We start from the raw sequence: 26,772 nt of genomic DNA, 5'->3' as shown, positions 1-26,772 counted from the left end.
CATAATACAATATTCCACCTCTGAGAGCTTGGTGGTACAGGCATCATCCAACCAACAGAACCCCAACTCTTTTCCAACCACTTTGCCCGAGAGAGAACAAATGGAAAAATTAGTAAAATATGTTTTTCCAGTGCCAGTCCTGACCTTCATTCAGTCAACACCTTGTGCCTCCTGGGACAGTATTTGCACCCCTTGTGAGACCAAGTGCAGATGTATTGCCAGCAAGTCAGACACGCCCTGATCCTCGACTGCCACGATGTTTCGTAATATACAATCTGTTCTAACCTGGACACAGCCGACTGCCTGGGTACGACAGTTGGCGCCAGCATTGTGCATATGCACCACAACTAGATTAACTCCACGGGCGACTCTTTGGATGTCAAGAAGTCACTAATGGAGATGCTGTTCATTGGCTCCAAACTTTTCAAGGCGCAGGCAGATTAAGCCCTTGACAAACTTAAGGTGAGAAAAGTTCTGGGTCTAGCTCAGCAGTTACCCCTCCCCCCCCATTTCAATGTCCCGTTCAAGTCTTCTGTAGGGAATATCTGCAGAGTCGGCATCAGTATTGGCCCCAGCAGCCATAGGGCTCCTATCCCTTCCGGGGGCGAGGCCAGAGAGCCCACGGACAACATTCAGGCCCACAGGGACAACATTCTACCCAAACCACAATCCCTTCCCTCACAGCCACAGCTGAAAAAACACTTTAATTTGTCCTTGGCAGCATACAATCTACCTATAGAAGGTTAGATCAGCTTTCACCTCCCCCAGATAGCAGAGCTTCACATTGTACCAATGGGTGCTCCAGATTGAACTCTTTCTGTCCTATGCCACCCACACCGCAATACCATCTCAGGACCACTTGTTTGTACTCCACAAAGACATTCAGGCTCTCTTAGCAAAGAGAGCAATAGAGAGGGTGCCAGCATCAGGGATCAGGACTTGCTATTATTCTCATTATTTCCTGGTTCCGAAAAAGGACAAGGACCTCCATCCCTTCATAGATCTGTGCTCTCTGAAATTCTTCCTCCAGAAGGACAAGTCCAAGATGCTTACCCTGGCCAAAGCTCTGTCTTCCCTGGATCAAGGATACTGGAAGATGCAGCTCAACCTGAAGGATGCCTATTTTACATCCCCATCTTGCAGTTCCACAGGCTTTTCCTGCAGTTCCAGGTAGATCAAGGGCACTTTCAGGTCTTCGTGCTCCCCTTTGGCCTGACCAGTGCACCTCAGGTGCTCACGAAGATAATTGTGACGGTCGCAGCCCATCTGAGGAGGTTGGGACTACCAGTCTACCCATAACTTGATGACTAGCTACTGAAGGCAGGCTCAACTAAGACCATCGTAAACCACATCCAGACAATGTCCAACCTGTTAACATCAGTGGGATCTGAAGTCTAAATGGGCTCAACACTAAGGCAATCTCTCAGACAAAATCCAGGTGTTGAAGTAGACTGTGTAGAATCTGCAGTGGTAGCTGCTCAACCACAATTGGATCAGAAGCATACCCCTCTCATTACCCCACCCAAAGGTACCGGTCATGACGGATGCATCCTTGCTGGGTTGAGTTCATATGGGAGAGTTAGAGATCAGAGGACTTTGGCTCTGAAAGCATTCCTCTCTATCATCAAGGGGGAATGTGTGCAGGTTCTGACATAAAACATACCTGCCATGTGGTACTGGAACAAACAGGGTGGAGCGGAGTTGCTGGTCCTATGCCAGGTGGCTGTGGACCTTTGGAAGTGAACGTTTAGCACATCTCCCTGATCGCCCAACACCTGGCAGGATCTTTAAACGCTAGTGCGGGGATCTCTGACACCACTGTCTGACAGATCATGATTAGCAGTTACACTCTAGGGTGACACAGGGTGTTTTCTAGCAGTGGAGAATTCTGGCGTGATATATTCGCCACCAGAGAGAAGGCACATCGTCCAAACTTTTGCACATTGTAGTTCCCAAGGCAGTCCTCCCTCTAAGATGCCTTCCACCAGCACTGAGGGGTCGAACTCCTGCAGGCCTTACTTAAGCAGATCGACAAAGACCAGGCAAAAGTCATGATAGTGTCACAGAACTGGGCGAGGAGGGTTAGGTATCTGAAACTTCTGGCCATGAGCATTGGTCCTTCATTCGGGCTGCTCTTTCCGGAGGTCCTCTTTTCACAGCACCAGGGCCGAGTCTTGCACCCAAACTTGCACAACCTACATCTCCATGTGTGGAGATTTCACAGAGACAGTTGGAGGTCTGTGATCTTCCTTCTGAAGTAGTTGATGGCATCCTAGCAGCCAGGCATCCATCAACCAAACCTATTTATGCAGACTGCTGGGGGACGTTTTTGTCTGGTGTTCTACCTGAAACGTTCAACCCTGGAATACACAGTTGTTAGCTATTCTTCTATTTTATTTGTCACTAGCCCAGCAAGGCCTTGCTGTGCCAACAATTCAAGGTTATCTGTTGGCCCTTTCAGCTGGCCAGCCAGCCCTCTTTAAGTCAACAGTTCTGATTCGTTTTCTAAAGAGGCTGGTTTATATGTTCCCACTAATTCCGTTTGTGATGCCATAGTGCAACCTTAATTTGGTACTCGCCTATCTGATGTGCACTCCCTTTGAACCCATGCACATTAGTCCTCTTGGCCTTGTTACCAGCAAGACAGCATTTCTCCTCGCCATTACATCGATCAGGCAAGGGAGCAAAATCCACTGTCTGTGATGACACTATATTTATAATTTGTGTTAGATAATCTGGTCCTCCGGATGAAAGCGGCCTTTCTGCCCAAGGTATAGTCACGTCCTTCTATGGAAGGCAATCTGTCACCTTCCCGGCCCTCTACGTACTGCCTCCTCCCTGCAATGAAGAAGAACTACTTCATCACCTTGACACAAAAAGGGATCACAGGTTCTACATTGATCAGACCGGCAATAATAGACAGCATTACCAATTTTGTATCTCCAGATGGATTGTTCTATACATTAAGATCTGATACTGGCAAGTCAAAAAGCAGCCCCCACACTGCACCATTTTTTTTCAATGACTCCTGTTCCGATGAACAGAAAGAAACTGATGTCAGCCCTTAAGGGGCGTACATATAGAGGCCCAAATGCCCTACCCAAAGCAGACCGGTCTGACTCTGCGCCTCATGCCGTCACCTATTGATGCGTGAGGTAATTGCTTTCCAGATCCTGTCTGTTACCTGGGGAAGTTCACAAGGGGAGGAAACTTCAGTTAGGGTCTCTACCAGAAGAGGTATTACTGAAGGTGAGTAACCTGTTTGTCTTTCAGGTAAGTGCCGGGGATATGTTCCTGGCAACTGCCTATTGCCTCTACATGCCAAAAGCTCTGTTCATTCCCCATGACTAGGTGTTTTGCCTTCAAGTACAGGGCATGTATGAAGAGTGTACTTGTATAATGTTTACTCCACAGATGACATGGTGAGTGGGGAATTTCATTTAGTTTCTTGACTGCTGCACAACTTGGTGCTTTCCTTCAGGAATCTGTCTGTATCCTTCTTGTACATACCGAAGAATACAAATTGGTGATGGATGGAATGCTCAAATTAATCTCAGTCTCTGGTAATTACTCTGGGTTGCATCCCAGTCCACTCTATACATGCCAACCTGCCCGTTCTTACTCAGTGAACCTCCCTGTAATCTTTTTCATCTGGTGGCTGTGTGAGTTCTACAGTTCTTTTCTTTGTCTCCAGTTGTTTTTGTTCTCCTTTATTGAAACCAATCCATCTTGCTTCCTCTGTTCTCTTTGTCTTCGATAGCAATTGAAAAAGATGAAGAGCTATGTCTGATCTCGATTCACAAATTGCTGACATCATCCCAAATGGTTTTGACTGGAATATGTTCCCCTAAATTCCGGATAGCAACTCGAAGAAGCACTGCTTCAAGATTGCCATAATACTTTTGATCAAAGCAGACCATGTGATCCTACCTTCCCACCTTGACCTCTGAAATGGTATAAGTACTGCCCCCACTGTGTTGGTACTTTCTTCAACCACCAGAATAGTTTGACCTCAACTAGTCGATCCGGAGATAAGACTGCTGACTAATGTAGGCACAATTGTGACGTCTTATTAGATACTGACCCACTATTACAATAACTGTGGCCAGTGTCCCTAACTGGAAAATGATGACTGGACCCTTGGTCACCATGTCCTTGTGTAACTATTGAGTCTTCACCCCCACTGAGTTGTCAAATGTTCTTAAACAACATTGTGCCTGCCTGTGTATCCTTTATTCCCATTCTAAATGCCTTCGTCGGGGGAGTACTCTCATGAAAGACTACGGGCCAGATGTACGGTCTTTCCAAGTACCCAAATTGCGATTTGGTAACAAGTTACGAATTTTCTATTTGTATATCAAAGAAAGCATTTTTGCGGTCGTAATTGGTCCAATTCTGTAAATCGGGACATTTGAGAGCACAAAAAAGCTTTGCATGTGTGGCCACAAAATCCAGATTGCTCACAAAGACTCGGGAGTCAATCTAAACTGAACTTAGCAAGAGCCTTCTGATTTTCTTCCGTTATCTTATCTTCGTCTGTTCTGTTTTCCTACCTCTTTAATAAACTTATTTTTAAAGATAAAGCACTGACTGGATATCAGTATTATGCGCTGCGTCAAACATTATCTGAATTATAACCCCTTACACCATCCAGAGTAACCAATGATCATTCACCAACCAGAGGTAGTCAAGTGCCAAAAGGAAATAGCTTGACTGTCCCGTTGCAGTGCATTAGTCTTTTAACCCTGGGGCACCAATGGTGAACATTTATGCACCAAAAATACTCTATCAGTTATACAGCTGCCTAGTGCCCCATGAAAACGCCTCATGGAGCGTGTTGATTATAAATCAAACAATTGACTATATTTGCTGTCATTGAATATTTTTCCAACTTATTGCGCACGTCCCTGTTGCAGATCTGACCTGTTAAACAAACTACTTTGTAGTGCAAGGTCTGTCACTCGTAACATGAGAGGCCTTCATTGACCAAGGAGCTATTGAATCTGATCATCAGAACAGCATGTTCACGAGTAGTCATACTGTAAATAGATAAAACTACTAGTCTGTTTGAGTGGATACTGAGGATCAGGTACCTAAATCTGTTCTTAAAAGATGTTCTTCTAGAACTCTACTGGGTCAAACAAATATGTAACAATTGCTGAACATGCCAAATAATCATTTGGAGGTGGCCAGAGAATTCAATATGCTGTGATATCAATGATAAGGAAAACGTCTTCAAATGGAAGGACATCTATTTTAGGGGTTACATGGTTGTTTCCCCATTGAGTTGCTAAGTATTTTTTGGGGTCACTAATGTGTACCCAATGAAATTCATAGGCTATTAAGCACCCCCTGCTGCGGGGATTTGCCCCAATTGACTTTCAACCAGCTAGCATACAGCATAGCACTCATTGTGCTGACTTTACCTTTAAACTGTGTCTGTGACCTGCTTACTCATTCTGGGTTCGATGTAGTCAAAAGTGGTAGAAATTGCACCGATTTTTTAGCAGCCTGTCTCTGATTTTATGATGTAACTCATGTACTAAGCTGCAGGAGTTTGCAAAACTAGTTGTATAATAAATATTAGTTAAGCAGGTAGCTTTCAGCGGCCCCTCCTTATTGGATACAAACAAGGAGCAGCAGACCACGATCCTTGTATTTTCATTCCCAAACAGGATTTGTTTTAGGGGTTGCACCTCTGCAATGTAGGAGGAGCGTTGCCTCACTGGATGAGAGCCAGCAGCTAAAAAATAACATGATATTTCGTTACAGTTTTGTTTCCAGCAGCTTGCTCAGCCAGCGTGTGTGGGGAGAGGCGGGTCTGGGCCGTTGGGTGGGGGAGTAGGAGTGGAGTGCACTCTCTGTGAGCATGTGTTTTTTACCGGCTGTCTCAGGCCGGCTTAACACACATGCGCACTTAACAGTCGGGTTAGAGAAACAGCACAGACTACCTGTGATTGAACACGCGTCTTTTCATCCCGCGTAGGCCAATCCCAGCGCTGCTCTCATATCATGAGACCAACGCTCGGATTGTACAGGAAGCCTGTGATCCTGGCCCAGTATTTGCTGGGACCAGGAAGAAGAACGTGACAAGGCGTTCAGCAGCTTAAGGTAAGTCTTCCATTTTTTAAATTATTTTTAAACCCCCTGCTCCTCCTCTTGTGCCCCCCGCACCCTGTTACCCAACTCACCACTTTTTGTATGTGTTGGCTACCACAGATTATTTTTTAAATCCCCATGTTTCTTAAAGGAACCACAGCAGCTTTAAGATTTTTTTTTTAATTTCGGGATACTGGAGGGAGATGGATTGGACCTCTAACTGCTACCCCCGATGTCGCCCCCAACACAATTTCCAAAGGGAAAACTGTCCAATGGGGTGACTTGCCTCTTAGCAAATTCGTTACCACCTCATTTGAGGAGTCAGTAGCTTATCAATGGTTTGTGACTGCAGTTACAGCTGCAAGCCATTGATACATACCATTTCAGATCACAGTTAGGAGGCTCATTCCATTCCCCTCCTATTTCACATTCACAATACAAACCAGAAATGCTTTTCTGAATTTCAAAACAGCATGGGTACATTGTAATATAAAAAATAATGTTTTGCGACACCAAAATAGTTGCTGCATCTGTACTTTTATTCAGTATTGTGATCTTGATTATTCTTGTGGTCCAGAGAGTGATAATGGAACACTGCCTAAATGCCGATGAAAGCTTGCCATTAAAGTTTCCCAGAGTGAGTATGTTCTATTAAAAGGTGGTCCAGGCAATGTCCATTGAAGCTTTTGAGGACCTCATGAGGTGGTGCAAACTTGGCATATTTGCTATTTTACTCCCCTGGTAAAATATTGCTGTCACCTTATGTAAGATGTTAGCTTAAACAGCAGACTATACACTGAGAGCGCTATCATAGGTCACCCACTGCAGTTTATTTTTGTATGTGTACTTAACCTAATGACTTTTGGTACTTCCTCAGGAGATTCAGAGAAACGGGAGGAGGCTGAATGTAAACATCAAGCGCTGTCCATGGAGGCCGGGGGTAGCAATGACTTCGCCACGCTTTTTAATGTCTTCCAACAGTGCCGCATGAGGTATGTGAATGAAGTTCTTGATATTTGAGGTTACCAGAATCCAAAGCATCGTCATATTTCTCTGCTTGCAATTTCTTTGCGAACCCTTAATGCACTGTGACAATGTGTTCTAATAAAGCACAAGTGAGAAACCCCAGGCGGCAGGGTGGCAAGGTGGCAAGCTGAATGCAGATGATTTTTCAACATAGCCCCTGTGTGCAGGTAGATGGTGTTGTTGTGTGGCTCTATGTCAATGCCATTATGCCCTGCAAGTGATGGCTGGAGCCACATATAAGCACCACCGAAGCACACTGATATCAGTCTCTTCTTGATACTGTCTGCACCTTCAAACACACAGATTTAACTATGCGAGTGTGCAGATCTCTAACATGGGTCCTTTTAAGATGAAAAATAGGCCTTTCCACAGAGTGAGGCGGCGGGACGGCAGTGAGGGATCTGCAGTTAGATTGAGTATCTACCCGAAACCTAGTTACTGAAGGTAAGTAAGTTATTCTTCTGATGAAACTTCTAACCAGAGATTTCTCACCTTTAGAAGAGGTACCAAAGCAGTACCTCCGCAGGTGGTGGGTCTCTCTCTGGGATGGCTCAGAACTAAAATGCCTCCAGACCCCAATGGCCACAATGTGCCTCCCGTCTGACCTGGCTGTAGAGGCAGTAGTGCTTCATGAATGTGTGAACTGAAGCCCAGGTTGCATCCTGACCAATATCCAGAAAAATACAAAAAGTGAATGCTGGAATGCTTGAATTAATCTCAGCCACTGACAGTTACTTGGGCCAATATCCCAGCCCATTGTTATTTTGTCCACCATGCCACCTCAGTTTGGACACAGCCATATGCAAATTTGTCTTTACCTGGCTCCAATAGGCACAGTTACGCCTGAAATACCAAGCCAGGTCCTCCCTGAACCGAAACACACGCAAATCAAGACTGGTTTTGTCGTTATCAGGGCCCTTCAGTAGAGTATAGCATGGTTCTAGTTGCACAGTGTGTACAGGATCCGCATCTGGGCATACTCGTCCCGCTTAGGATATCACTCTGAAGTATACAAAAAAGTGATGAATGAAGTGATTGAATTTATTTCAGCTACTGGTAATTACATGGGGCTGCATCCCAGTCTATTGTTAATTTGCGCTCCATGCCACCATGTAATGTCTCCGAGAGAGAGGTTTCTGGGGAATTCGAGCATGCAAAAGCACTGACATTGCGCATTCTCTGTGGTCATGAGATCAGGCGAGCATCCTCCCCACTTTTGGAAGACACCTTGCTCCGGACTAAACTGTCAGTTGCAATCCACTAGACGTCACAGATGGAGTTTGTCCACCCTGGCGTTTTAAGATCCCGCCATATCGTGCCCTATCAGGGAACTGCCCCGATGATTTAGCCAGATCAAGAGGTACTAGGTCTCTTTGCACATGGGCCAGGACTCCACTCTCCCCTGTTAACATACCACATGGCAATGGTGGTGACAGTGAGGACCTGAACCAGCCTACCCTTGAAGGCTTTCAACATTGAGCCCATGGCCCATAACTCTAACAGGTTGATGTGGAGACAGGTCTCTGCAGGAGACCATCATCCTCTGATCTCGATCTCTCCCAACTGACGTCCCCAGTCATACATCTGTCACTACCATCAGCTTTGTGTGGGATAAGAGGGGGAGTCTCCCGCTGGCTCTGTGCCAGTTGAGCTGCCACCTCTACATATCTTTTGAAACCTGAATGGAATCTGAAAATTTCCTGTCATGCTGGTTACACGGAGGCTTTAGATCCCAATGCAGAGCCCACATGTGTTATCAGGCTTAGTAGATGAACACAATGAAGGCGGCCAATAGACCAAAGATCATCAGAACTGCCCACGCTGAGACCCAGGACTAAAGCATCGAGGACATAGCCTGAATGTCTTGGACTCACGAATCCAACAGGAAGGCCCATTAAGACACTGTGTGTCGGATAGCTCCAATGAAAGAGAGCTTCTGCGAAGGAGTCGGTTGTGACTTCGGCACGTTGCTAGTGAATCCCAGCTATGTTAGCATTGTTGCCACCGTCTGGAGGTGGTGCGCGTTTTACTGTGGTGAACCTTTAACAGCCAGTCCCTGAGGAGGGGTAAAAGACTGTGTAGGAGACTGGCTTAGTATATGGTGCACACTTAAAGAAGTGATGCACCTTGCACTAATCCAGGCAACCTTTATAGTTATTTTAGTGGTCTTTGATAACCTTATGCTCTCAAAGTGGTAGTTCTGGAGAGCAGCTTTCAGGCATGTCTTGAAGGAGTGTAAAGCAGCTTGTTTTACCCCATTTGATCAACAGTGTAGATTAGATGACAAAGAACCACACAGTGTTCATAAAAATAATGCAATACAATCACTAACACTTTGAAATATATTCTACCCATAGATCCCAACATTACACTTCATGGGAGTGGCTCGCTACCTCAGAAGGGGGAGTAACCTAATACGCGCCACCAAGAACCTTGAGATCATCCTCTCTGAGCCTGGCTTCCGTTCCCAGAATACACCGTGCCTGGTCGGGCAGCAGTTCCATCAGGGTCCTGAGAGCACAGGCCTGAAACCTGCCTCCTTTGTCTCTTAGAACTGTGACGAACTAGCCATTTTTAAGAAACTGCTTAAAACCTGGTTATTCTTTCATTGATTTTGCCATCTTCAAGAGGAAATTTTAAACCTGGTTTTCCGCTGCAAAGGAAGTCAGTTGGGTTGATGTGGAGGCTTGTTTCGTGCCGGGACATTCTAGTTGAGTAGCTGTGCGCTATATAAATGGCTTCATTAATTAATTAATTCATTCATTCATTCATTCATTCAAGGTAAGTACCCAGGAACCCCCCGGAGGCTGTGTGCAGAGTGGAAAAACAGCTGCTTGCCCAATAGAAGTTGCGATTGCAGTTTTAAAGAAAAGGGACCCTTCCCAATGAATCCAAAGCATCCCCTTGGAAGATGGAAGGTTGGAGAGCCACCCCACCTATGGATGCCCCAGGTACCAGGTTATCTGCACCAGGGAAGCTGAGTGCATAGGGGTGAGGACGACAATGGAAGACTTCGGAGAAAATGCCTCTGGTGTAGCCTGTGAAGAAGTCTGGTTGAATCCAAGTGTGAATTCTGGAAGAGGAAAACCTGCAAGCAGAGGGGACAGAGTCTATGCCACTCGGAGGCGACCAGGAGGCACGGAAGCACAAAGCCCACCGATGTCTGGAGCTCCAGGAGTTAAGACGATGACCTTGTCGCTGCAGCCTTGAGGACCAGGTGACACTGAGGAAGATCAGGAGCCGTACACGAGCTGTCCCACATCAGGTGTCGGTGTTTAGGTGGTCGACGTTCAGCGGGAGCACCAACAAGCTTTGGTAGCCTCAACTGGCCTAGAAAGCAAAAAGATGCAACCATTGGGACCAGCCGAGGACAAGGGTCTCACCAAGTACAGGAGAGTCAGAGCAGGCCCCGAGCAAGCAGGCGAGCCCTCTGAAGCAAGGAAGACCCTAAAGAAGACCAATAGGTCAAAGGCTCAGGAATCGCAAGAGGAGCTCCGGCAGCTTACCAAAGATGGAGCCCCACGGTGCAAGGGATGCAGTGACGATGCTAATCTTCGAGGGTTGAGGTGCTCGGGCAGGAACTGCTTGTAGCCCGAAGATTACTGGAGTGCAGAGCCAGCAAGCTTTGGTAACGACAAGTCGATGCAGTGCACAGGGGTTTAGTCCCAGCGGAAATTGCAGAGAAGACAGGTCAGTTCTCTAGGGAGCTGCAAAAACACCACCTGTGTTACTGGGTCTCAGGAAGCCCATAGACCGGTCAGCTTTGTTGAGGTGAGTGCAGATGCAGAGGAGTGACTCCTTCACTTAAAGGGAGATTTCTTCAGATGTCCTTGATGCAGATAGGTCTCCTGGAGAACCAGGGTGAAGCACAGACGAGGCAGAAGACTTGAAGAACAGTGAGACCAGGAGCAACAGGAGTCTTCCTTGATGCAATCTTGGTTCCAGACGAAGTCCAAGTGTCCAGACAGTTGAAGAGTGTCTTGGTTTCAGAGGTGAGACTTTTTCCACGATGAACCTAAGGACCCACCCACAGAGGAACCCTTAAGTACCCTAGGAAAAGGGTTGGAATGGCTTGGTTATCCCACCCAAGGAGGGGCTGGAAAGAGGGGAGGATACTCTTGTGTCCTTAGTCCAGTTTCACGCCAGAGCAGGAACCAAGGGTTTCCTGAACAGGCTCAAACCGGAGTATGCAAAGAGGGCACCAAATGTTCCCTCCAATACGGTCTGGTGGTGCCGGAAAGCACCCCCTCCCATCCCAAAACACTAAGTACTGTCTGAGAGGTGGTCACACCTCCCTGTGACAGGAAACCTATTGTTCTACCTTCCCCTGCCTGAGCTTCGCTCAGCAGCCGGAGTCGTGTCTGTGGTCAGCAGCAGCACTAGCTTGCTGGCTAACCCTGTAAGGCTCTTACTGGGAGTACAGGTGAGTCCATTGAGGAGCCCCCCAGTACATAGGATCATAATTCCAGCACCGGAAACCAAACATGACCATATTCGATGCAGCCATTATATAGTTAGACATCTTGTAAATTACTAATGTCCACTATATACCTTAAAATGCCGACCACACTTACAAAGCCTTGAGAATCGACTGTAGGGCTTTTAGGGGTGTTCTGCTGGGCCACCCTCATACTTGTAACCAAGCACCCTGCCCTCAGGACTGAAGGGCCTACTATAGGGGTGACTTTAAGGTTTTAAGTGCAGTGACTTCAGATATAAGCAAACTTTGTTGTGAGGGGTGCAAGCACCATCTCACACAGGCTGCAATGAAAGGCCTGTAGTCTGAGTTTAAGTGGACTCCCTTGGGTGGCACAATACATGCTGCAGCCCATGGTAGACCTCTGTGTACCTATGTCCTGGGTACCTGAGTACCATATAGGACTTTGTTTTTTCTGGATAAGGTCCAAAACATCTATAAGACGTTCCCTTATACAGGGCCTCCAGTTGAGTCTCCGATCAACATCCATGGAGACACCTCTTTGCACGTGCTGCCCCCACTGTCATCTGAGGGGTTTGACCTCCTGGCTCAGCAGGTTAAATCGGGGTCCCCCGCTGATCCGCTTAGACCGACTCTTTTTAGAGATCGGTCGTTCGTGGGCCGGGCCGTGGTACACTCCTTGATTAATATCTCGTTGGAGTGAGGCACGGTACCCGCTAGCTGGAAGCGGGCGGTGGTTTCTCCCATTCTGAAGAAACCTTCCCTGGATCCAGAGAAACCTGAAAATTACCGGCCTATCTCCTTGCTCCCGTGGCCGACCAAAGTATTGGAGGCCCATGTCAACAAAGTTCTTTCAGCTCACCTCATCCATGCTAACATCTTGGATCCCACCCAGAACGGGTTGGAGACCGCCCTTCTCTCCATGGCTGAACATCTTCGCATGGTGATGGATGCGGGGCAGACAGCGGTGCTCGTGTTATTAGATCTGAGCGCCGCGTTTGATACTGTCTCGCATCCCATCCTATTGCATCGCCTGGAGGAGATTGGGCTGTGTGGTCTGGCTCTCCAGTGGTTCCGGTCCTTCTTAGACGATCGTTTCTTTAGCGTTGCTATCCCACCGTTCCAGTCCCAATTCCATCCTCTGAAACAGGGGGTGCCGCAAGGCTCCTCGCTGAGTCCCACGTTGTTCAATCTTTACGTGAGACCGCTGGCTGAGGTCGTCAAGCAATGGGGCATGACCATGGTCTCATATGCCGACGATACTCAGCTAGCGGTTACGATCAGCGGGGATGCGGACCGGGATGCCCCCAGGTTTCAGAGTGGACTTAGGGCGGTGGCGAGCTGGATGAAGAACAACTGTCTCCAGCTCAACGCAAAGAAAACGGAGATCATGATCGTCGGTAGGAGGTCGGAACTATGGGGAGACAGATGGTGGCCAGCGGAACTGGGGCCGGCCCCCATTCCGGTCACAGAGTTGAAGAACCTCGGAGTATGGATGGATCCCTCCCTCAGCTTCGTGGGCCATACGAAGAGAACTGCGGCCTGTTGCGTTGGCATACTACGGTCGCTGCGTCCCGTCTTGAAGTTCTTTGACCATCGCACCAGGCAGCTGATAGTCCAGGCCACAGTGTTATCTCGCCTGGACTATGCCAGCTCGCTTCTGGTCGGGGCTAATGTGGCGGAGGTTACCCGCCTCCAACGCGTTCAGAATGCCGCGGCGAGAGCCATTGTTGGCTTACCCCGAACCTGTTCCGTCTCCGGCATCTTGAGATCACTGCATTGGCTGCCTATCAGGCCAAGAATCCAGTTTAAAGTGCTGTGTCTGGCGTTCAAGATTTTGAGGGGTGGGAGTCCTCAAATTCTCGCGAACCTTTTGTCCTGGTATGTGCCTGCCCGGTCTCTTAGATCTTTGGGTCAAGCTCTTACAGTGATCCCCCGATACAGGTTGTGTCGGGTAGGTGGCTGCTCTTTCCAGGTCAGAGCGGCTGAGCTTTGGAATTCTCTTCCTGTTGAGATGCGATTGCTTGCTGATCTTCTAGCTTTTCGTAAAGCTTTAAAAACTTTTTTGTTTGAATAATTTGCCTTTGTCTTCTTCATTGTTATGTTCCCTGTAGGTGTCGCTTATTACTTGCCATGCGCCAGGACGCCCCTTAGCTGGGGCAGCTGTGCGCAGTACAAAAGTCCGTAACATAACATAACATAAGGGTACACCAGTAGCCATTGTGAGGGGTGCAAGCACCATCTCACACAGGCTGCAATGAAAGGCCTGTAGTCTGAGTTTAAGTGGACTCCCTTGGTTGGCACAGTACATGCTGCAGCCCATGGTAGACCTCTGTGTACCTATGTCCTGGGTACCTGAGTACCATATAGGACTCATAAGGGTACACCAGTAGCCAATTGGGGATGTACCAAAGTACTTACCAGAGCCAATTTAGGGGATCAACACAGAAGCTGGAGTCCTGATTAGCAGGATCCCAGCAGACTACAGTCAAAACACACTGACGCCAGTCAAAAAGTAGAGGTAACCATGAAAGCAGATCCTACTTTCCTACACACTGGATTACCCGATCTCTGAATGTAGGCTGAGACCACCGCCATCATGTTTGTAAATGCCCAAGGAGCAATGATGCGGTCAAAAGAGAGCACAGCGGGGGGGGGGGGTGGCCAGCAATATAGCAGAGTAGCTGTGTTTCTATGCGGCTCAGACAGCCCTACAGAAATCCTGCACTTAATCCTGGCCGTAGACACCCACTGAAAGCTTTCAGGGAACGGAACGGCTTTCCACACTCACTAACGCTGCGAAAGGGGCCCGCAATCATTGAGGGCAGACATAATATTGCCCCACAAGAACAGGATGGAGGAACAACGAGGCCTGAGGTCGCAAGATGGCGGTGATCCGCCTGGAGACGCTTGAGTGGCGGGTTGGTGAAGAGAGAGCAAGTGAGACAAGCTTTTCCCTCCCCCAACCCGGCTACCGTCCCTTTATCTACACACATAGTGGCGGTCCGAGAGTGAGCGGCAGAAGACAAGACGAGGACTATTCCCGGAGGCTGGCGAGTTAGTGGTGGTGGATTGATCAGAGAGAGTGGAAGACAAGAAATGCCTCGGGCGGGTGAGGTTACTGAGAGTCGAGAGAAGCCAAGCTGGATGGTGGGAACACCGCTCTCCCACGCGGCGGTGGCAAGGAAACGGCCGCAACGGAGGCCTTCACAAAGCAGTGGAGGTGAGCACTGACCGGCGGGAGGCGCCTGGGCCTGGAGATGGAGGCCTGCTCCTCAGCAACCAACGAGGAGTGGAAGACTTGCCGGACTATATTCGGGAGTGCCTCTCACCCTTTTTTCCCCGTCCCTCGTCCTCCCCCCTTGCCCGTCAGAGAAACCAGAGGCGGGAGGGGAGTCTGGATCGGCCCGGAAGAGCGACTACGCCGTCATGTACAACAAGGCTGTTGGTGAGGGCAGGGAGGCCTAAGCTCCTTCTCCAGATCAGTGTGTGACGCTGGAGCGCTGAGGCATTGCCATAGATGTGACCGGAGGCAAAGATGCAGTGACTGGGGGTGGAGGGGCCTGAGACAGAGAACAATGAAGGGGAAGGGCCCATTATGCCCCCGGTAGAAACATTGTACCGGGCTTGGAGACGGCTGCCCTCCACCCCTCCGTGAGGTGACCGTACGGAGGGCACCAGAACTTGGCCTTACCTTCCTGAAGGGGGACTTGCATACGAAGGAAGGGAGACACACCTTGGGGGAATAAGAGGATTCCAACAGCAGATAGAGCCACACTGGGAACATAGAAGGAAAGGCAATTTCCCCACATTGAAGCTTAGCGCACCGACTGATTGTGGACAATAACACCCGAGAGACCAGGGGTTAGCCTGACCGACAAGCCACATTCGGGTCCGGCTCAGGCTCCCGAATTCAAACAAGTTCAAAACAGTTGACGGAGGGGTTCAGAGCCACACTAACCTGCCTGAAGCTGTGCTGGAGCCATCTACCCTTCCCTCCCCGTTCAGATAGCCGCGAATTGTGGCTCTCATCTGAGAAAGATGATATAGCGGACAAGGGACCCAGAAAGACGTGGACGCCGCATGGGTAAGGCCTTAAAGGTCGGAAGAAGTAACCGGTGAACAGCCTGAAGGAGCTGTCACAAATAATTCAGTGTGGTATCATTTTACACCGCCCAGGAGGATCCGTCGTAGTGGGCGAGGGGCTTCCCCCTCCTCGTCCAAGGAACAGAAATCCAAACCTTGCCAAAAGCATTCAAACACCCTTGCTATAGAGGCAGCCGTGACACGTGACTAAGACCCGAAACCCACGAGGCAAGGCAAGTTGGATAAATATACTAAAGTGGTACAGCAACCAGAAGGAACGGGGGTCGAGGTCGCAATCGCGCTGGACAATGTGACACAAGATAAAGATAACCGACAGCGTGATGTGTCCCGAGATTTGACCACCACAGATCCTTCCGATCAGGAGTACTCCTCGGATCCAGACAGTGAATACCCAATCCTACAGACCATTCAACACCTTGATGACTATGACCAGCAAACCACTACCACAGAGATTCAGCAGCAGCTACTATCAAAAAGCGGTGAAGAAGGCTGAAAAACTGGGGCTGAACAGTCGCCAAGAGACAGTAAGACACTAGCTACATGCACGTAGACATTATACGTTACGCCCAAGAGTAGAGTTGAGATCGGGGTGCGGGAGGGGGGAGGAGACAGACCTCTCAAGCTTCGCCTGTCATGTTGACCTGTTGGGGAATGGCATGGGTGGATGGAGAGTGTAGGACGGGAACAGGGGTAGAACAAATACAGAGAGGTAAACGGTTAGAGGTGGGGGTTGTTTTATTACGTTTTATGACAGGCATAGACGTATATAGATCAGAGGCACAGTTCACAGAAGGCATTAACATAAAAAGAAATCAGAAACCAGAAGAGAGACAACATAAAATCCGGGGAGAGCATAGATGCAAGCAAAGGGCGAGGGAAACTATTTGATAATGACGAGGAACGTCAATGGACTAGGCAATTAAATTAAAAGCGGGCTGGTCAGTAAATATGTCAAACGACTCAAACCAGATATTGTGTTCCTACAAGAGACGCACCTAATGGGCTCCCATTGCTCCTTCCTGGGGAGGGGTATGTACACTAAGTTGATCGAGAGGAGTAGCGATATTAATTAAAAAGTCACCCTACAAATGTAGGTTGAAAACTGTGTGTTTGGAGAGAGTCTTTGAGCCATATCATGAGGAAATGTCCTGTGTCCTTTCTTTCCGATCCCTCACGGAAACCGTAGGGGCCCTGTTTTCTGCATCATCAACTCTCCACGCCTCATCTTTCAAAGAGGCCGCCATTCAGAAGTGACAACCCAACTCTTGGCCACACAACACTGGCTATATGAGACAGAAGATAGAGCAGGAAAGCTATTGACTTGACTGAGCAAGAGGGAGCGGGACTGGTTGCCCCATACAAGAACAGGGCAAGATATACACTACATCCCCAGACATAGCAAACGCCTTTGCCTATTATTATACAGAGTTATACAGAGCCAGACCGCTTTCAGGCTCCCCTCAAATAGACTCATAAAAAATATTTGCCTCTGTGTTAGCGACACGCCTCCTGACAGTAATATCATCCCTTATCCACTTGGACCAGTCCGGCTTCGTGCCACGGCGCGCCACAAGACGTAATCTCCGCCGACTAGTTAATAGGCTGTACACTGTAAAAAATAGATCCACGGCGCACGTGTTTCTCTCCCTAGTTACAGAGAAGGCCTTTGATACGGTACACTGCCCATTTCTGAGGTAAACCCTGGATTCGGCCCAGCCTTCATAGCTCGGGTGGAACTGTTCTACACCAACCCTGTGGCCAGGGTCCGAGTTAATGGAGCAACCTCGGAGAACTTGCGGGTCCAGATAGGCACCCGGCAGAGTTATCCCCTGAACCCCACTACTATTTGCACTGGTCTTGGAACTGTTGGCGTGCATAATTAGTAAGCACCCAGAAATTACTGGTTTTAAAGATAGTGAAGGCGCCCTTTCAGACGAGCGCATATCGCTTTATGCAGACGACATCCTCTTGGACATCACGAACCCCGACAGGAGCCTCCCGATATTGTTAAGCATCTTTCAGGAATATGGTCAGCACACGGGATACAGCATCAATTGAGACAAGTCCGGTTTATACTCGGTAGGAGAACCTATAAGCGGGGGGCAGGTCCCGGGATGTTTTCAAGTGGCTCAAGAGGGATTTAACTACTTAGGTTTGTATATTACCACTAATGATAGGATTAATCTTAATCAGAATATTAGGAGGGTGCTCACGGAATTCCACTGAGACGTTGAGCGGTGGAGGCGCTCCCGCTAACAACAATGGGAAGAGCTGCATTATATAAAATGACTACACTTCCAAAATTATTATAAGAGTTCCAAAACACATTCTGTAAAATACCCGAACACATATTTAGTACGGTAAATGCAGACTTCCGCATGTTACTGTGGAATGGAAGGCACCAGAGAGTTGCACTGCAGACACTGCAACGAAACCAATACAGCGGGAGGCTTGCTCTGCCGGACATATGAGCATACTATATGGCCGCCCACCTCATAGTGATTAATGACTGGGGACATGCAGCGGGAGACCACCCCACATATGCCCTAGAGCGGCTTCAGTTTAAAAACCATACACATCTCCACTACTTATACGGAGCCAAGGGAGTTCTCTGACTTCTGCCGGCCACCCATAGAGTAACTGAGGCCTGGAAAGACAGATGGATTACAGACGGATTACAAGAGGGACCCCCGTCTGGGAGGGAACAAGGCTGCCGGAGATTGGTAAACTCAGAGAGCTCAAAGTGGAACTTAATTGGGATCACAAAAATAGGTGACGTCATGGAAGGAGGTACTCTAGCTTTCTATGACATGCTTAAAATACCTATCAACTGTGCGACATTCAGAGAAACTCATATCTCAGGCTGCAACACGTGTGGAAAGCGGAGAGGATAGATGCAGTAGGCATCCCAGAGTTCGCACCCTAGGAGTGAAGGCTGCTACAGGAGGAGCTTTCTCCTGGACCTATAAAACACTAATGAACAATATTCCGGGTAAATTGGGACTGCTCAGGGGCAAGTGGGAAGTTACCACCGGGCCTCTAGAGGATATTGATTGGGAAGCAGCCCTGATGCACCCGAGGGAAGTAGCGATCAAACAGAGACTACGCCTAAAACAATTTAAGGTCCTCCATAGAATTTACTTTGATCAGGTACGGCCCCACAGAATAGGTAGAGCACAGACACCTCTGTGCCTGCAGTGCAAAGTAGAACAGGGTACATATATACACATGCTTTGGGAGTGTAAGAGAAGTCAAAGGTACTGGAGCCAGATATTAGGGGAGCAACTAGAACTGGAGCCGAAATATGACCTGTTGGGCATTCCCACCGAAGAAGATTTGCCATGCCACAAACTCCTTCTATGCAACCTGGGGCTCATAGTAGCCATGAGAAATATTACTTGTCAATGGGGAGACCCAACCCCACCCATACTTAATGAGTGGAGAACCCATATGGACCTCTGCATGATAGCCGAAAAAGGGACTTACTAGGCGAGAGGTTGCCCCCAAAAGTTTCGCAAGATCCGGACCCCCTGGATAAAATACTACGGGCTAAATGTAGAAGAGGAGGAAGACGAACACACAATAATGAGGCATAGCCTGAGAATTGAAGAGAGATAGGAGACCCACCCATTTCCCCCACCTACCCCATCAGTCTTGTCCCCAGGCGTCTTTGTTCCCTTGGCACCTTTCCCAGAGCTGAGCTTTTAAAACTACTGTAAATAAGGTAACCCGGAGAGAACCAACCTCATTGCAGCCCTACAGGTGTTAACACTATATATAACCATGTTAACTTCATTACAGCAACGTATGTTTTATGTCTATGCACTGCTGATTTTTGATTGTCTGTGTATTGCGTATAAAAATGTTAATAAAAATAGTTGCAAAAAAGCAAGCAGGACAAACTGGAAATGCTCCTGGCCTACTTTGAGAAACTAGTGGCTCCTGTGAAACTGCAGCATGGGGATAGTTTAAAGGTGAAGAATCTTCAATTAGATAGAGTTCTTCTCATCATCATATCTACCCACACATCTCCCCATCATCTGTTTTTTCTTCCTAAGAAAACATGCAGGTATGAAAATGTTTACTGGATAGTGCTGGTATTTGTTAAACTTGCTTATTTCACCATAGGAAGGTAATTTGGAATACATTCTATTTTTTTCTACTCTTGGTGTCTTGATAGAGAATATATATATTTTGCATGTATCAACCCAATTTTGTGTGTCCTATGTTTAGTACATCACCTGCCCGTTGGTGTCAGCAAAACTTTATACACTGGAGGGCTTTGAAGTCTGCACTTAGCGTTGAAAGGCAGCTGCAAGAAATCACTCAGAGACTGAAACAGGTAAGAACTCACTTCTCTCACTAGTTTTTTAGGTCTCGCTAGACGAAAGCAAAAGCGAAGCTTTTGCTGTCTATGCGAGACAACTTATGTAGTTACTTTTGGGGGAATGTGGACAGCAGAGTTCCACGCGCTTTTCCTGGCCGAGATTTAACCTCGGGAGCGCGCACGTCGCCGTGCCTCGTATTCCCATTCGCAAACAAAGCCACTCTCACGCATGCGCACATACACACACTGCATACACACACGCACCCCCCCTTAAACAGACACACGCTGCATACACACACGCACCCCCCTTAAACAGACACACGCACGCACGCACAGACACACTCAAACAGACACACGCGCGTACACCCCCACCCTCAACCCCACTCACCGGGCTCCTCTCCCCTTACGCATGGGAAGGCACTGTGGAGCTCTGTGCCAGAAGGAGCGCTGTCTGAAATCACCGCCGCCTCCCACAGCGGCATTGTAGGGAAATTAAAAGTTGCCTCCCCGTAAACACCGCCGCAGGCTGGGAACCTCGGGAGCCTCAGAAATCCCGAGCGCAGCTCCTCTGACGTCAGACGAGGAGCCGCGCTGGGATTGGTGCCGGTGGGGCCGTTGCCTAGAAACGGAAGACTCGTCGACGCCGGGCGGGAGGGGCTGCTTCGCTCCTCACCCGGGCAGCCTAACAGCGTGCTGCGCAGTTTTCATTATGGACGCCAGCTTAAGTAATGGCGGCTGCTTCTTTGCATTTGCATTTATTTTAAATACACTCCCTGCACGTAATCTGCTTGGACGCTTCCTCCTTTGTTACCTCTCCCTCCTGCATTTACACCCTTCATATGCCTTTGTTTAGTTTTTTTAACCGTAGCGCCGGGCTATAAATTTAAAATGCGCTCCGCCCCTTCCTCCGCTGCATGAACACCTGCAAGGCGGGCGATGCCTTAATTAAAAAAATCTGGGTTCATATTGACATACTTAAATGGCGGCCACGCATCTCATTGCAGTTGGCTCACCAAACTAATTTTATTGAATTTATTTACATGCTAAAAAATTGGCAGCCGCACGTTTTGTTGCTCGTGGTTCACCCAACGATTTTTTTGTATTTTTGTATTTACATGTTCAATAATGGCAGCCATGCATCTCATTGTGCGCAGTTCACCCAACTCGTTTTTTATGTTTTTTTAATATACATGCTAAATAATGGCGGCCACACGTTTCATTTGTGTGGTGAGGATGTAAGCCGCCCCAATGTCTAGTGGTTGTAGGTGGTTCTAGATAGGCGAGAGGAACAGCTATAAGAAGTTGCGTGGAGGGTGGGGAGCAACATTGTGCCAGGCTGACCCTAGTTCGAACAACAGATGTTAAGCCCATCTGCGAGCCCCTGTGGTGGCCTGGCGCTCACGACCGACAACCAGCCTGCCCACATTTCTGGGGCCCAAGCCGCGCAGGTGACTGCAGTTCGCGGTCGTAGGACTTATTGTTTCATTAGCTTATGCTTACTGACGCTAGATGTTGTCTGCTGCTACGTTAATATCACTTTGTAATTATCATATATGCAAACATTACTCTGGGGCCGATCAACTGGCTTGTGTTAAATCACATTTAATCAGTCAGCATAATTTCTGAGGCCAGTTGAGTGTTCAATGGTTGCGAATTTCTTAGAACAAACAGTTTGAGCGACTGCTCGCATGCAGTTATTAATTTTAGTTATATTCATTAAAAAGGTATGCTACTCATGCTGCCTTAACCAAACACAGGCTATTGAATAATCACACCAGAAAAGGAACTGAGGTCACCCTGTATATGTGCTATTTTGCATTCACACTTCTGAACACCTGATCAGGATTAGCCTGCAATTTTGGATTAAGGGATGATCCCCCAAATTTAGCAGGTCATCCACCGTCCCTCCAAACGATCAATGAAGCAGCTAATGATGCCTCCACTTTCTTGCTATGAAACAAAAAAGACCCCCATACTTCTCTCTTTATTTATGGCGCTCCCTCTTCAGAGCACGTGAATGACCCTGCTTTCACTGTCGCAATTATGGTGAGGTTTTTTGGTGCTGGCACCGTGGAGTTGCTTACGAGAACCATCATTTCCAATGCAATAGGTGTCATATTTCTGAGAGTTTGAGCTTTTGGCATTGTACATGACAATGCCTTTTATTTATCTGTTTTAAAAACCAACACAAATAAAAAAGGCATTGTCATGTACAATGCCAAAAGCTCAAACTCTCACAAATGCGAGACCTATTGCATTGCAAATGCTTGTTGTTTAAGGTTGCATTTCTGTTCAGCACTGCAGTCAGCCACAAAATAACACAGACTTGTAGAATAACTCAGAAATATTGAGTCCAAAACCCTGTAATGCACCTCTTTGTGCTTTCAAAGACCTTAATTTATAGCACCTGGGTGTCAGGTTGCAAATAGCTACATACAAATCGAAGCAATGTATATTTTGATACCTCAACTCACAGCTGTGAGGCCTTGTAGAAGAACATCATTGTCCAAGTGAAAAGGGTTTAACACCACACCTGATTTCTCGTTGTACCTGGACTCAACTATTAACAAACTGAAATGAACCACATCTCACCTGGTTAATTGTATTTTTTTATTTAATTTATTTAAATACCTTTGTTTCCTGTTCGGGTAGAACCCTGCTTTAAGCGCTGAAAGGGCAATGCTCCAAACAATACAGTTCAGAACAGTTAAAGAAATACGAAAAAAAGGAAATTATAACAATAATAGGATTCATAACTAGGCATTATTATTGGTACATAAACTGAGGAAGAGGAGATAAATATTATATGCTCTTAAGAACTGGAAAACTATGCCTGTTCAGATCCACCAGGCTCTATTTCCTCAAAACATTGTCAACCCAGGACAACCAATGTCTTCAAGAAGCATCTCGTTACAGTGCAGTCACCTGGATTCTGGACATCTGAAGAGTTCCCAGTCTTGCTTCTGACAACCCAGCAGTTGTCACTCCCCGACCATGCCTATAAGCAGCAGACCCAGGCTATAAACACCACCCCAGCATCCATTCTTTATCTAAGGTATCCCACTGCTCTCTATCCTTCGTCTGCAATACCAATAACTACTGTAAATCCCGTTACTGTCCCATTTGCTTTGTGACTTGGTATACCCTGTATATGTTGCCCAAATACTATTTGATCGTGTTTAATTGTAGGTGCTGCTAAACTTGAAGAGCAGTTAGAAAAACATTTCCCAATCACTGTAGTAAGTGACCAGCTTTTGTGTGATGTCCCCAGATGTTTCAACAGTTTTTTGCTGACTGTCGAACTCTGCACTTTACCCCTGCTGTCTGGGGGTAAAGTGCCTGTGCTCCGCCTTTCAACGTGATGAAATTTGTATGCTCCTGATTAGCACATTTAACTTACCTACATGTCCCTAGTATATGAGACAAAGTGTACCCAAGGCCTGTAAGTTAACTCACTAGTGGACTCCATCAACCACTGTGCCATCCACTACAGTGACTGTGTAAATCATGGCTTTAGGCCTATCAGTGTACCCTGACTCTTGCAGTGGAAAAAATGCAGTTCAACCTGTCATAGTAAACTATTTTGACGGGGGGAAATACTTCATTTTAAAAATTAATAAGTCACCCCTTTGTAGGTCTTGTAGACCACCAGGCTGGGTGAATGGTATTTAAAAGTAGGACATGTAAAAATTGTATGTTAACATGTTCTTATAGGGAGTATCACCCAAAAGCTAATTTCACCAGTTTTCACTTGTACTGTGTCTCTGAAATGTGACTGGCAAGAAAAATAATTAAGGAACTACTATTAATAGTTATTTAACATTCAATTCAATGGAAAAGATACCTAGTAAGGAATAATAACTCTTAGAAACTTATCTTTTCCCTGCCTGAAGTTCCTGAAGTTGAATTTGCATTTGCTCTCCAACTTCTTCCAGCATTTAAATTAGTGAGAAATGCCTTCCAGGATTAAACAATAGACTGACCTAAATAGGCAGAGAGGACTCCTCTGAACCTCACTGAATAGGCATTGTGGAAGCGTTGGGCATCCTTTTTGGCACTGCAGTATCAAATCCTGCTGGACCAGTCTGCCGGGTTTACATATTGCACTCCAGTACGCTTGAATGGACAGGAAGCTACTATCTGGTTGCTGGAAAACCTTGCTCTTGTCCTACCAGACTTTTGTTTGTGTCTATTGGGAGCCCAGTGGCTGCTTTAAACTGATTTTTGTGATAGATGTGGGAAGACACCAGGATTACCATAAGAACACTTTCCACATACCACCAGCCCTGAGAGCCCAAGTTTAATGCTCTCTTGAAAATGGCCACGGTGGATAGCGTTTACCCCAAAAAGTTTTACCCCATTGGTTAGCGTGTGCTTAGGTGTCATTCCCACGCATTAGCTTGTGTCGGACATAAATGTGGCATCTCTAGGCACCCACTTCAGAACACTCCTGAACCTGAGGACGAATAGAACAGAGAGGAATGGGCCTGCTCTCAGTGACCTGTGAGGAGGACTGAAGGCCTGAACCTGTGCTCCCCCTTGTACCCAGGAAAAAGAAGTGAACTCCAAGGGTCATAGGCTGACTGCTGAAGCTACAGGGATACAACAAGCTACAAGAGACCTTTCATGCAACTACTCAGTTGACTAATGGCAACTGGACCTAGACCGGCTCCAGCTGTTGAGCTTTGCCTGACAACCTGAGAGTCTCTAAGTGCAACTCCTAAGGTCCTGGAGGGCTGTAGAAGTGTATTCATGTGGTGGATTGGGACTCAAAGGACTTAAAAGGTAAATCTTACACCAGGACGAACCTGGTTGATGTATCAGCCTTGCGCTCCATACTAGCTTCAAATTGCACCTAAGCTCTGGTCTACAGCTTCCATTGACTATCATTGCCACTTTATGGGTCTTTCCACTATTCCTACTTAAAACTTTAAAACATCATATCTCTATTACATCTTACACTATTTTTCTAAATTGATGTAGAATTTGTATTGTTTTGTATTTTGACTTTATTACTATTTTGGCACTACATCAATACTTTACACATTGCCTTAAGTTAAGCCTGTCTGCTCTGAGCCACAGCTACTGGGGGTAGAGGGAGCAGGGGGAGGCGGGGATGGAGGGGTTCAGGTTAATTTAGTGACTATGAGGATTGTGATAAGGTAGTCACCCACTCCAAATAATAATCAAGATTTCTTACAATCACCAAATATATTTATAGAAGTCATAGCAGGTCAAAGCTCTGAGGAGAGCTGGACAAGGATTAGACCTTGCCAATTAGCAGTTTAGGTTGGTGTTACTCAATAAACATTTTGTGTAATTTAACTGCATGAGAAAGTTGAATTTCCCCTAAAGTGTAAAGTTGTTACCAAAGGTCTATAACTAACGTGTATGGTCATCAGACAAGCTCAGATGTTGCTCTGGTTCAGCTACTGAGCTTGAGCTGTTTTGGGAGCTGTTGTAGTATCCCAGTTTACTCAGTACGGTGCAGCGATTAATGCTTTGGCAGTGTAGATGGGGATTTTTCGGGCAGATTTTGCAGATCTTCAGTAGTTGGTCTTCAGGACTCTCAGTGCATGGTAGAGTTAAAAAATATTCCAAAGTTTATAGCTGATGGTGTCCGGTGAAAATTGTTTGAGGTTTGTAGGACATGTATGTGAAGCTTTAATAGGGAAATAGATCATTTCCATCTGAGAGTTTAGCATAAGCGAGCATAAAGCCATCTAATGCCAGATGGCTATGAGGCAGTCAGAGACGCGATCTTGCTGGACTTGGCTGAAAAGAGGTGATGATTTGCATACAGAAGAGAAACCAGAAGAAGAAATAATACCGCCAAGAGATGTAGCATAGAGGGAGAAAAGCAGCGGACCCAGGGCTGAATCCTGTAAGACACTAACTAGTAGCACAGTTTATGGTGAGAACAATGAGCGCAACTAGACCGATATTTTATTCTGAAAGATAAGAGAACAGTTGAGTGCTTTGTCAGCCATGCTAAGGACGAGAAGACTAGGCATCAGATGTGTGTTCAACAGCTCAGCTATAGCGCAGACGTCAAGAAGTATAAAGATAAACAAGAAATTGTAATAATGGGCAGAGGGTAATGAAATAAGCAACATGAGAGAGATTGGTAGTCAGTAGGGTGGAATGCTTGGAAACCGGTTTGTACGGCACCACCTAGAGTTTGGAAAGTGAGAAGAAGATTGGATACTGGACAATACTTGGATGGATCTCATGGGTCGGTAGTGTTTTTTTAATGGAGGTAGTAGCTAGGCTGTCTCATAGAGGGTCGTAGTCCGACGCTAGAGAGTATTTAAGCGATGGTAAGCAAAACAGAGCTTGATATGAGAGTGCCAAATAAGAATTTGACGATCAAAGGCTGAAGAGGGGTCAGAAAGTGCAATAGAGGGATTCGTGGATTTCAGCATTGGGATCCATTTAGCGGTGGATGTGAGTTGTAGTGTAGATAGTTGAGCAGCATTAGTTGGGACTACAAGAGCGGGGACGGGGAGTGGGTTGGGTTGAATAGTAATGTGGTAGGGGTATTCCTGGTGATAAACCTAATAGAGAAAAAAGTTTCCGTCTGAAGTAAATAGAGAAACAGGAGTAACAACTTGACTTATGTTATTCTATTGGGAGGAACAGGCCATCGCAATCAGTACCCTAGAAAAGCAACAAACAATGCTGGAGACATTTTACAATCTTGAAAACTACTCAAGACACAATAATTTACGCTTTTGAGGAATTGGCTAACAAGTGGCCAATAAAGAACAAGAAA

The 26,772-nt window shown here is 46.9% G+C and overlaps 1 protein-coding gene across 3 annotated transcripts in view; it reads left to right on the top strand.

Annotated features, from left to right (window-relative positions):
* Positions 1-26,772, top strand: part of DHX40 (DEAH-box helicase 40) — a 418,899-nt gene that overhangs the window by 268,651 nt on the left and 123,476 nt on the right. For all 3 annotated transcript variants that reach the window (XM_078679838.1, XM_078679839.1, XM_078679840.1), the window contains exons 13-14: positions 6,977-7,091; positions 19,904-20,012. In XM_078679838.1, coding sequence (XP_078535964.1) covers positions 6,977-7,091; positions 19,904-20,012 — 224 coding nt within the window. The remainder of the gene's footprint in view (positions 1-6,976; positions 7,092-19,903; positions 20,013-26,772) is intronic.

The sequence above is a fragment of the Lissotriton helveticus genome, chromosome 3_1 (genome assembly GCF_964261635.1).
Source record: "Lissotriton helveticus chromosome 3_1, aLisHel1.1, whole genome shotgun sequence".
Lineage (NCBI taxonomy): Eukaryota > Metazoa > Chordata > Amphibia > Caudata > Salamandridae > Lissotriton > Lissotriton helveticus.
The sequence above is the reverse complement of the archived record's forward strand: the minus strand, read 5'-3'. Positions and strand labels throughout refer to the sequence as shown.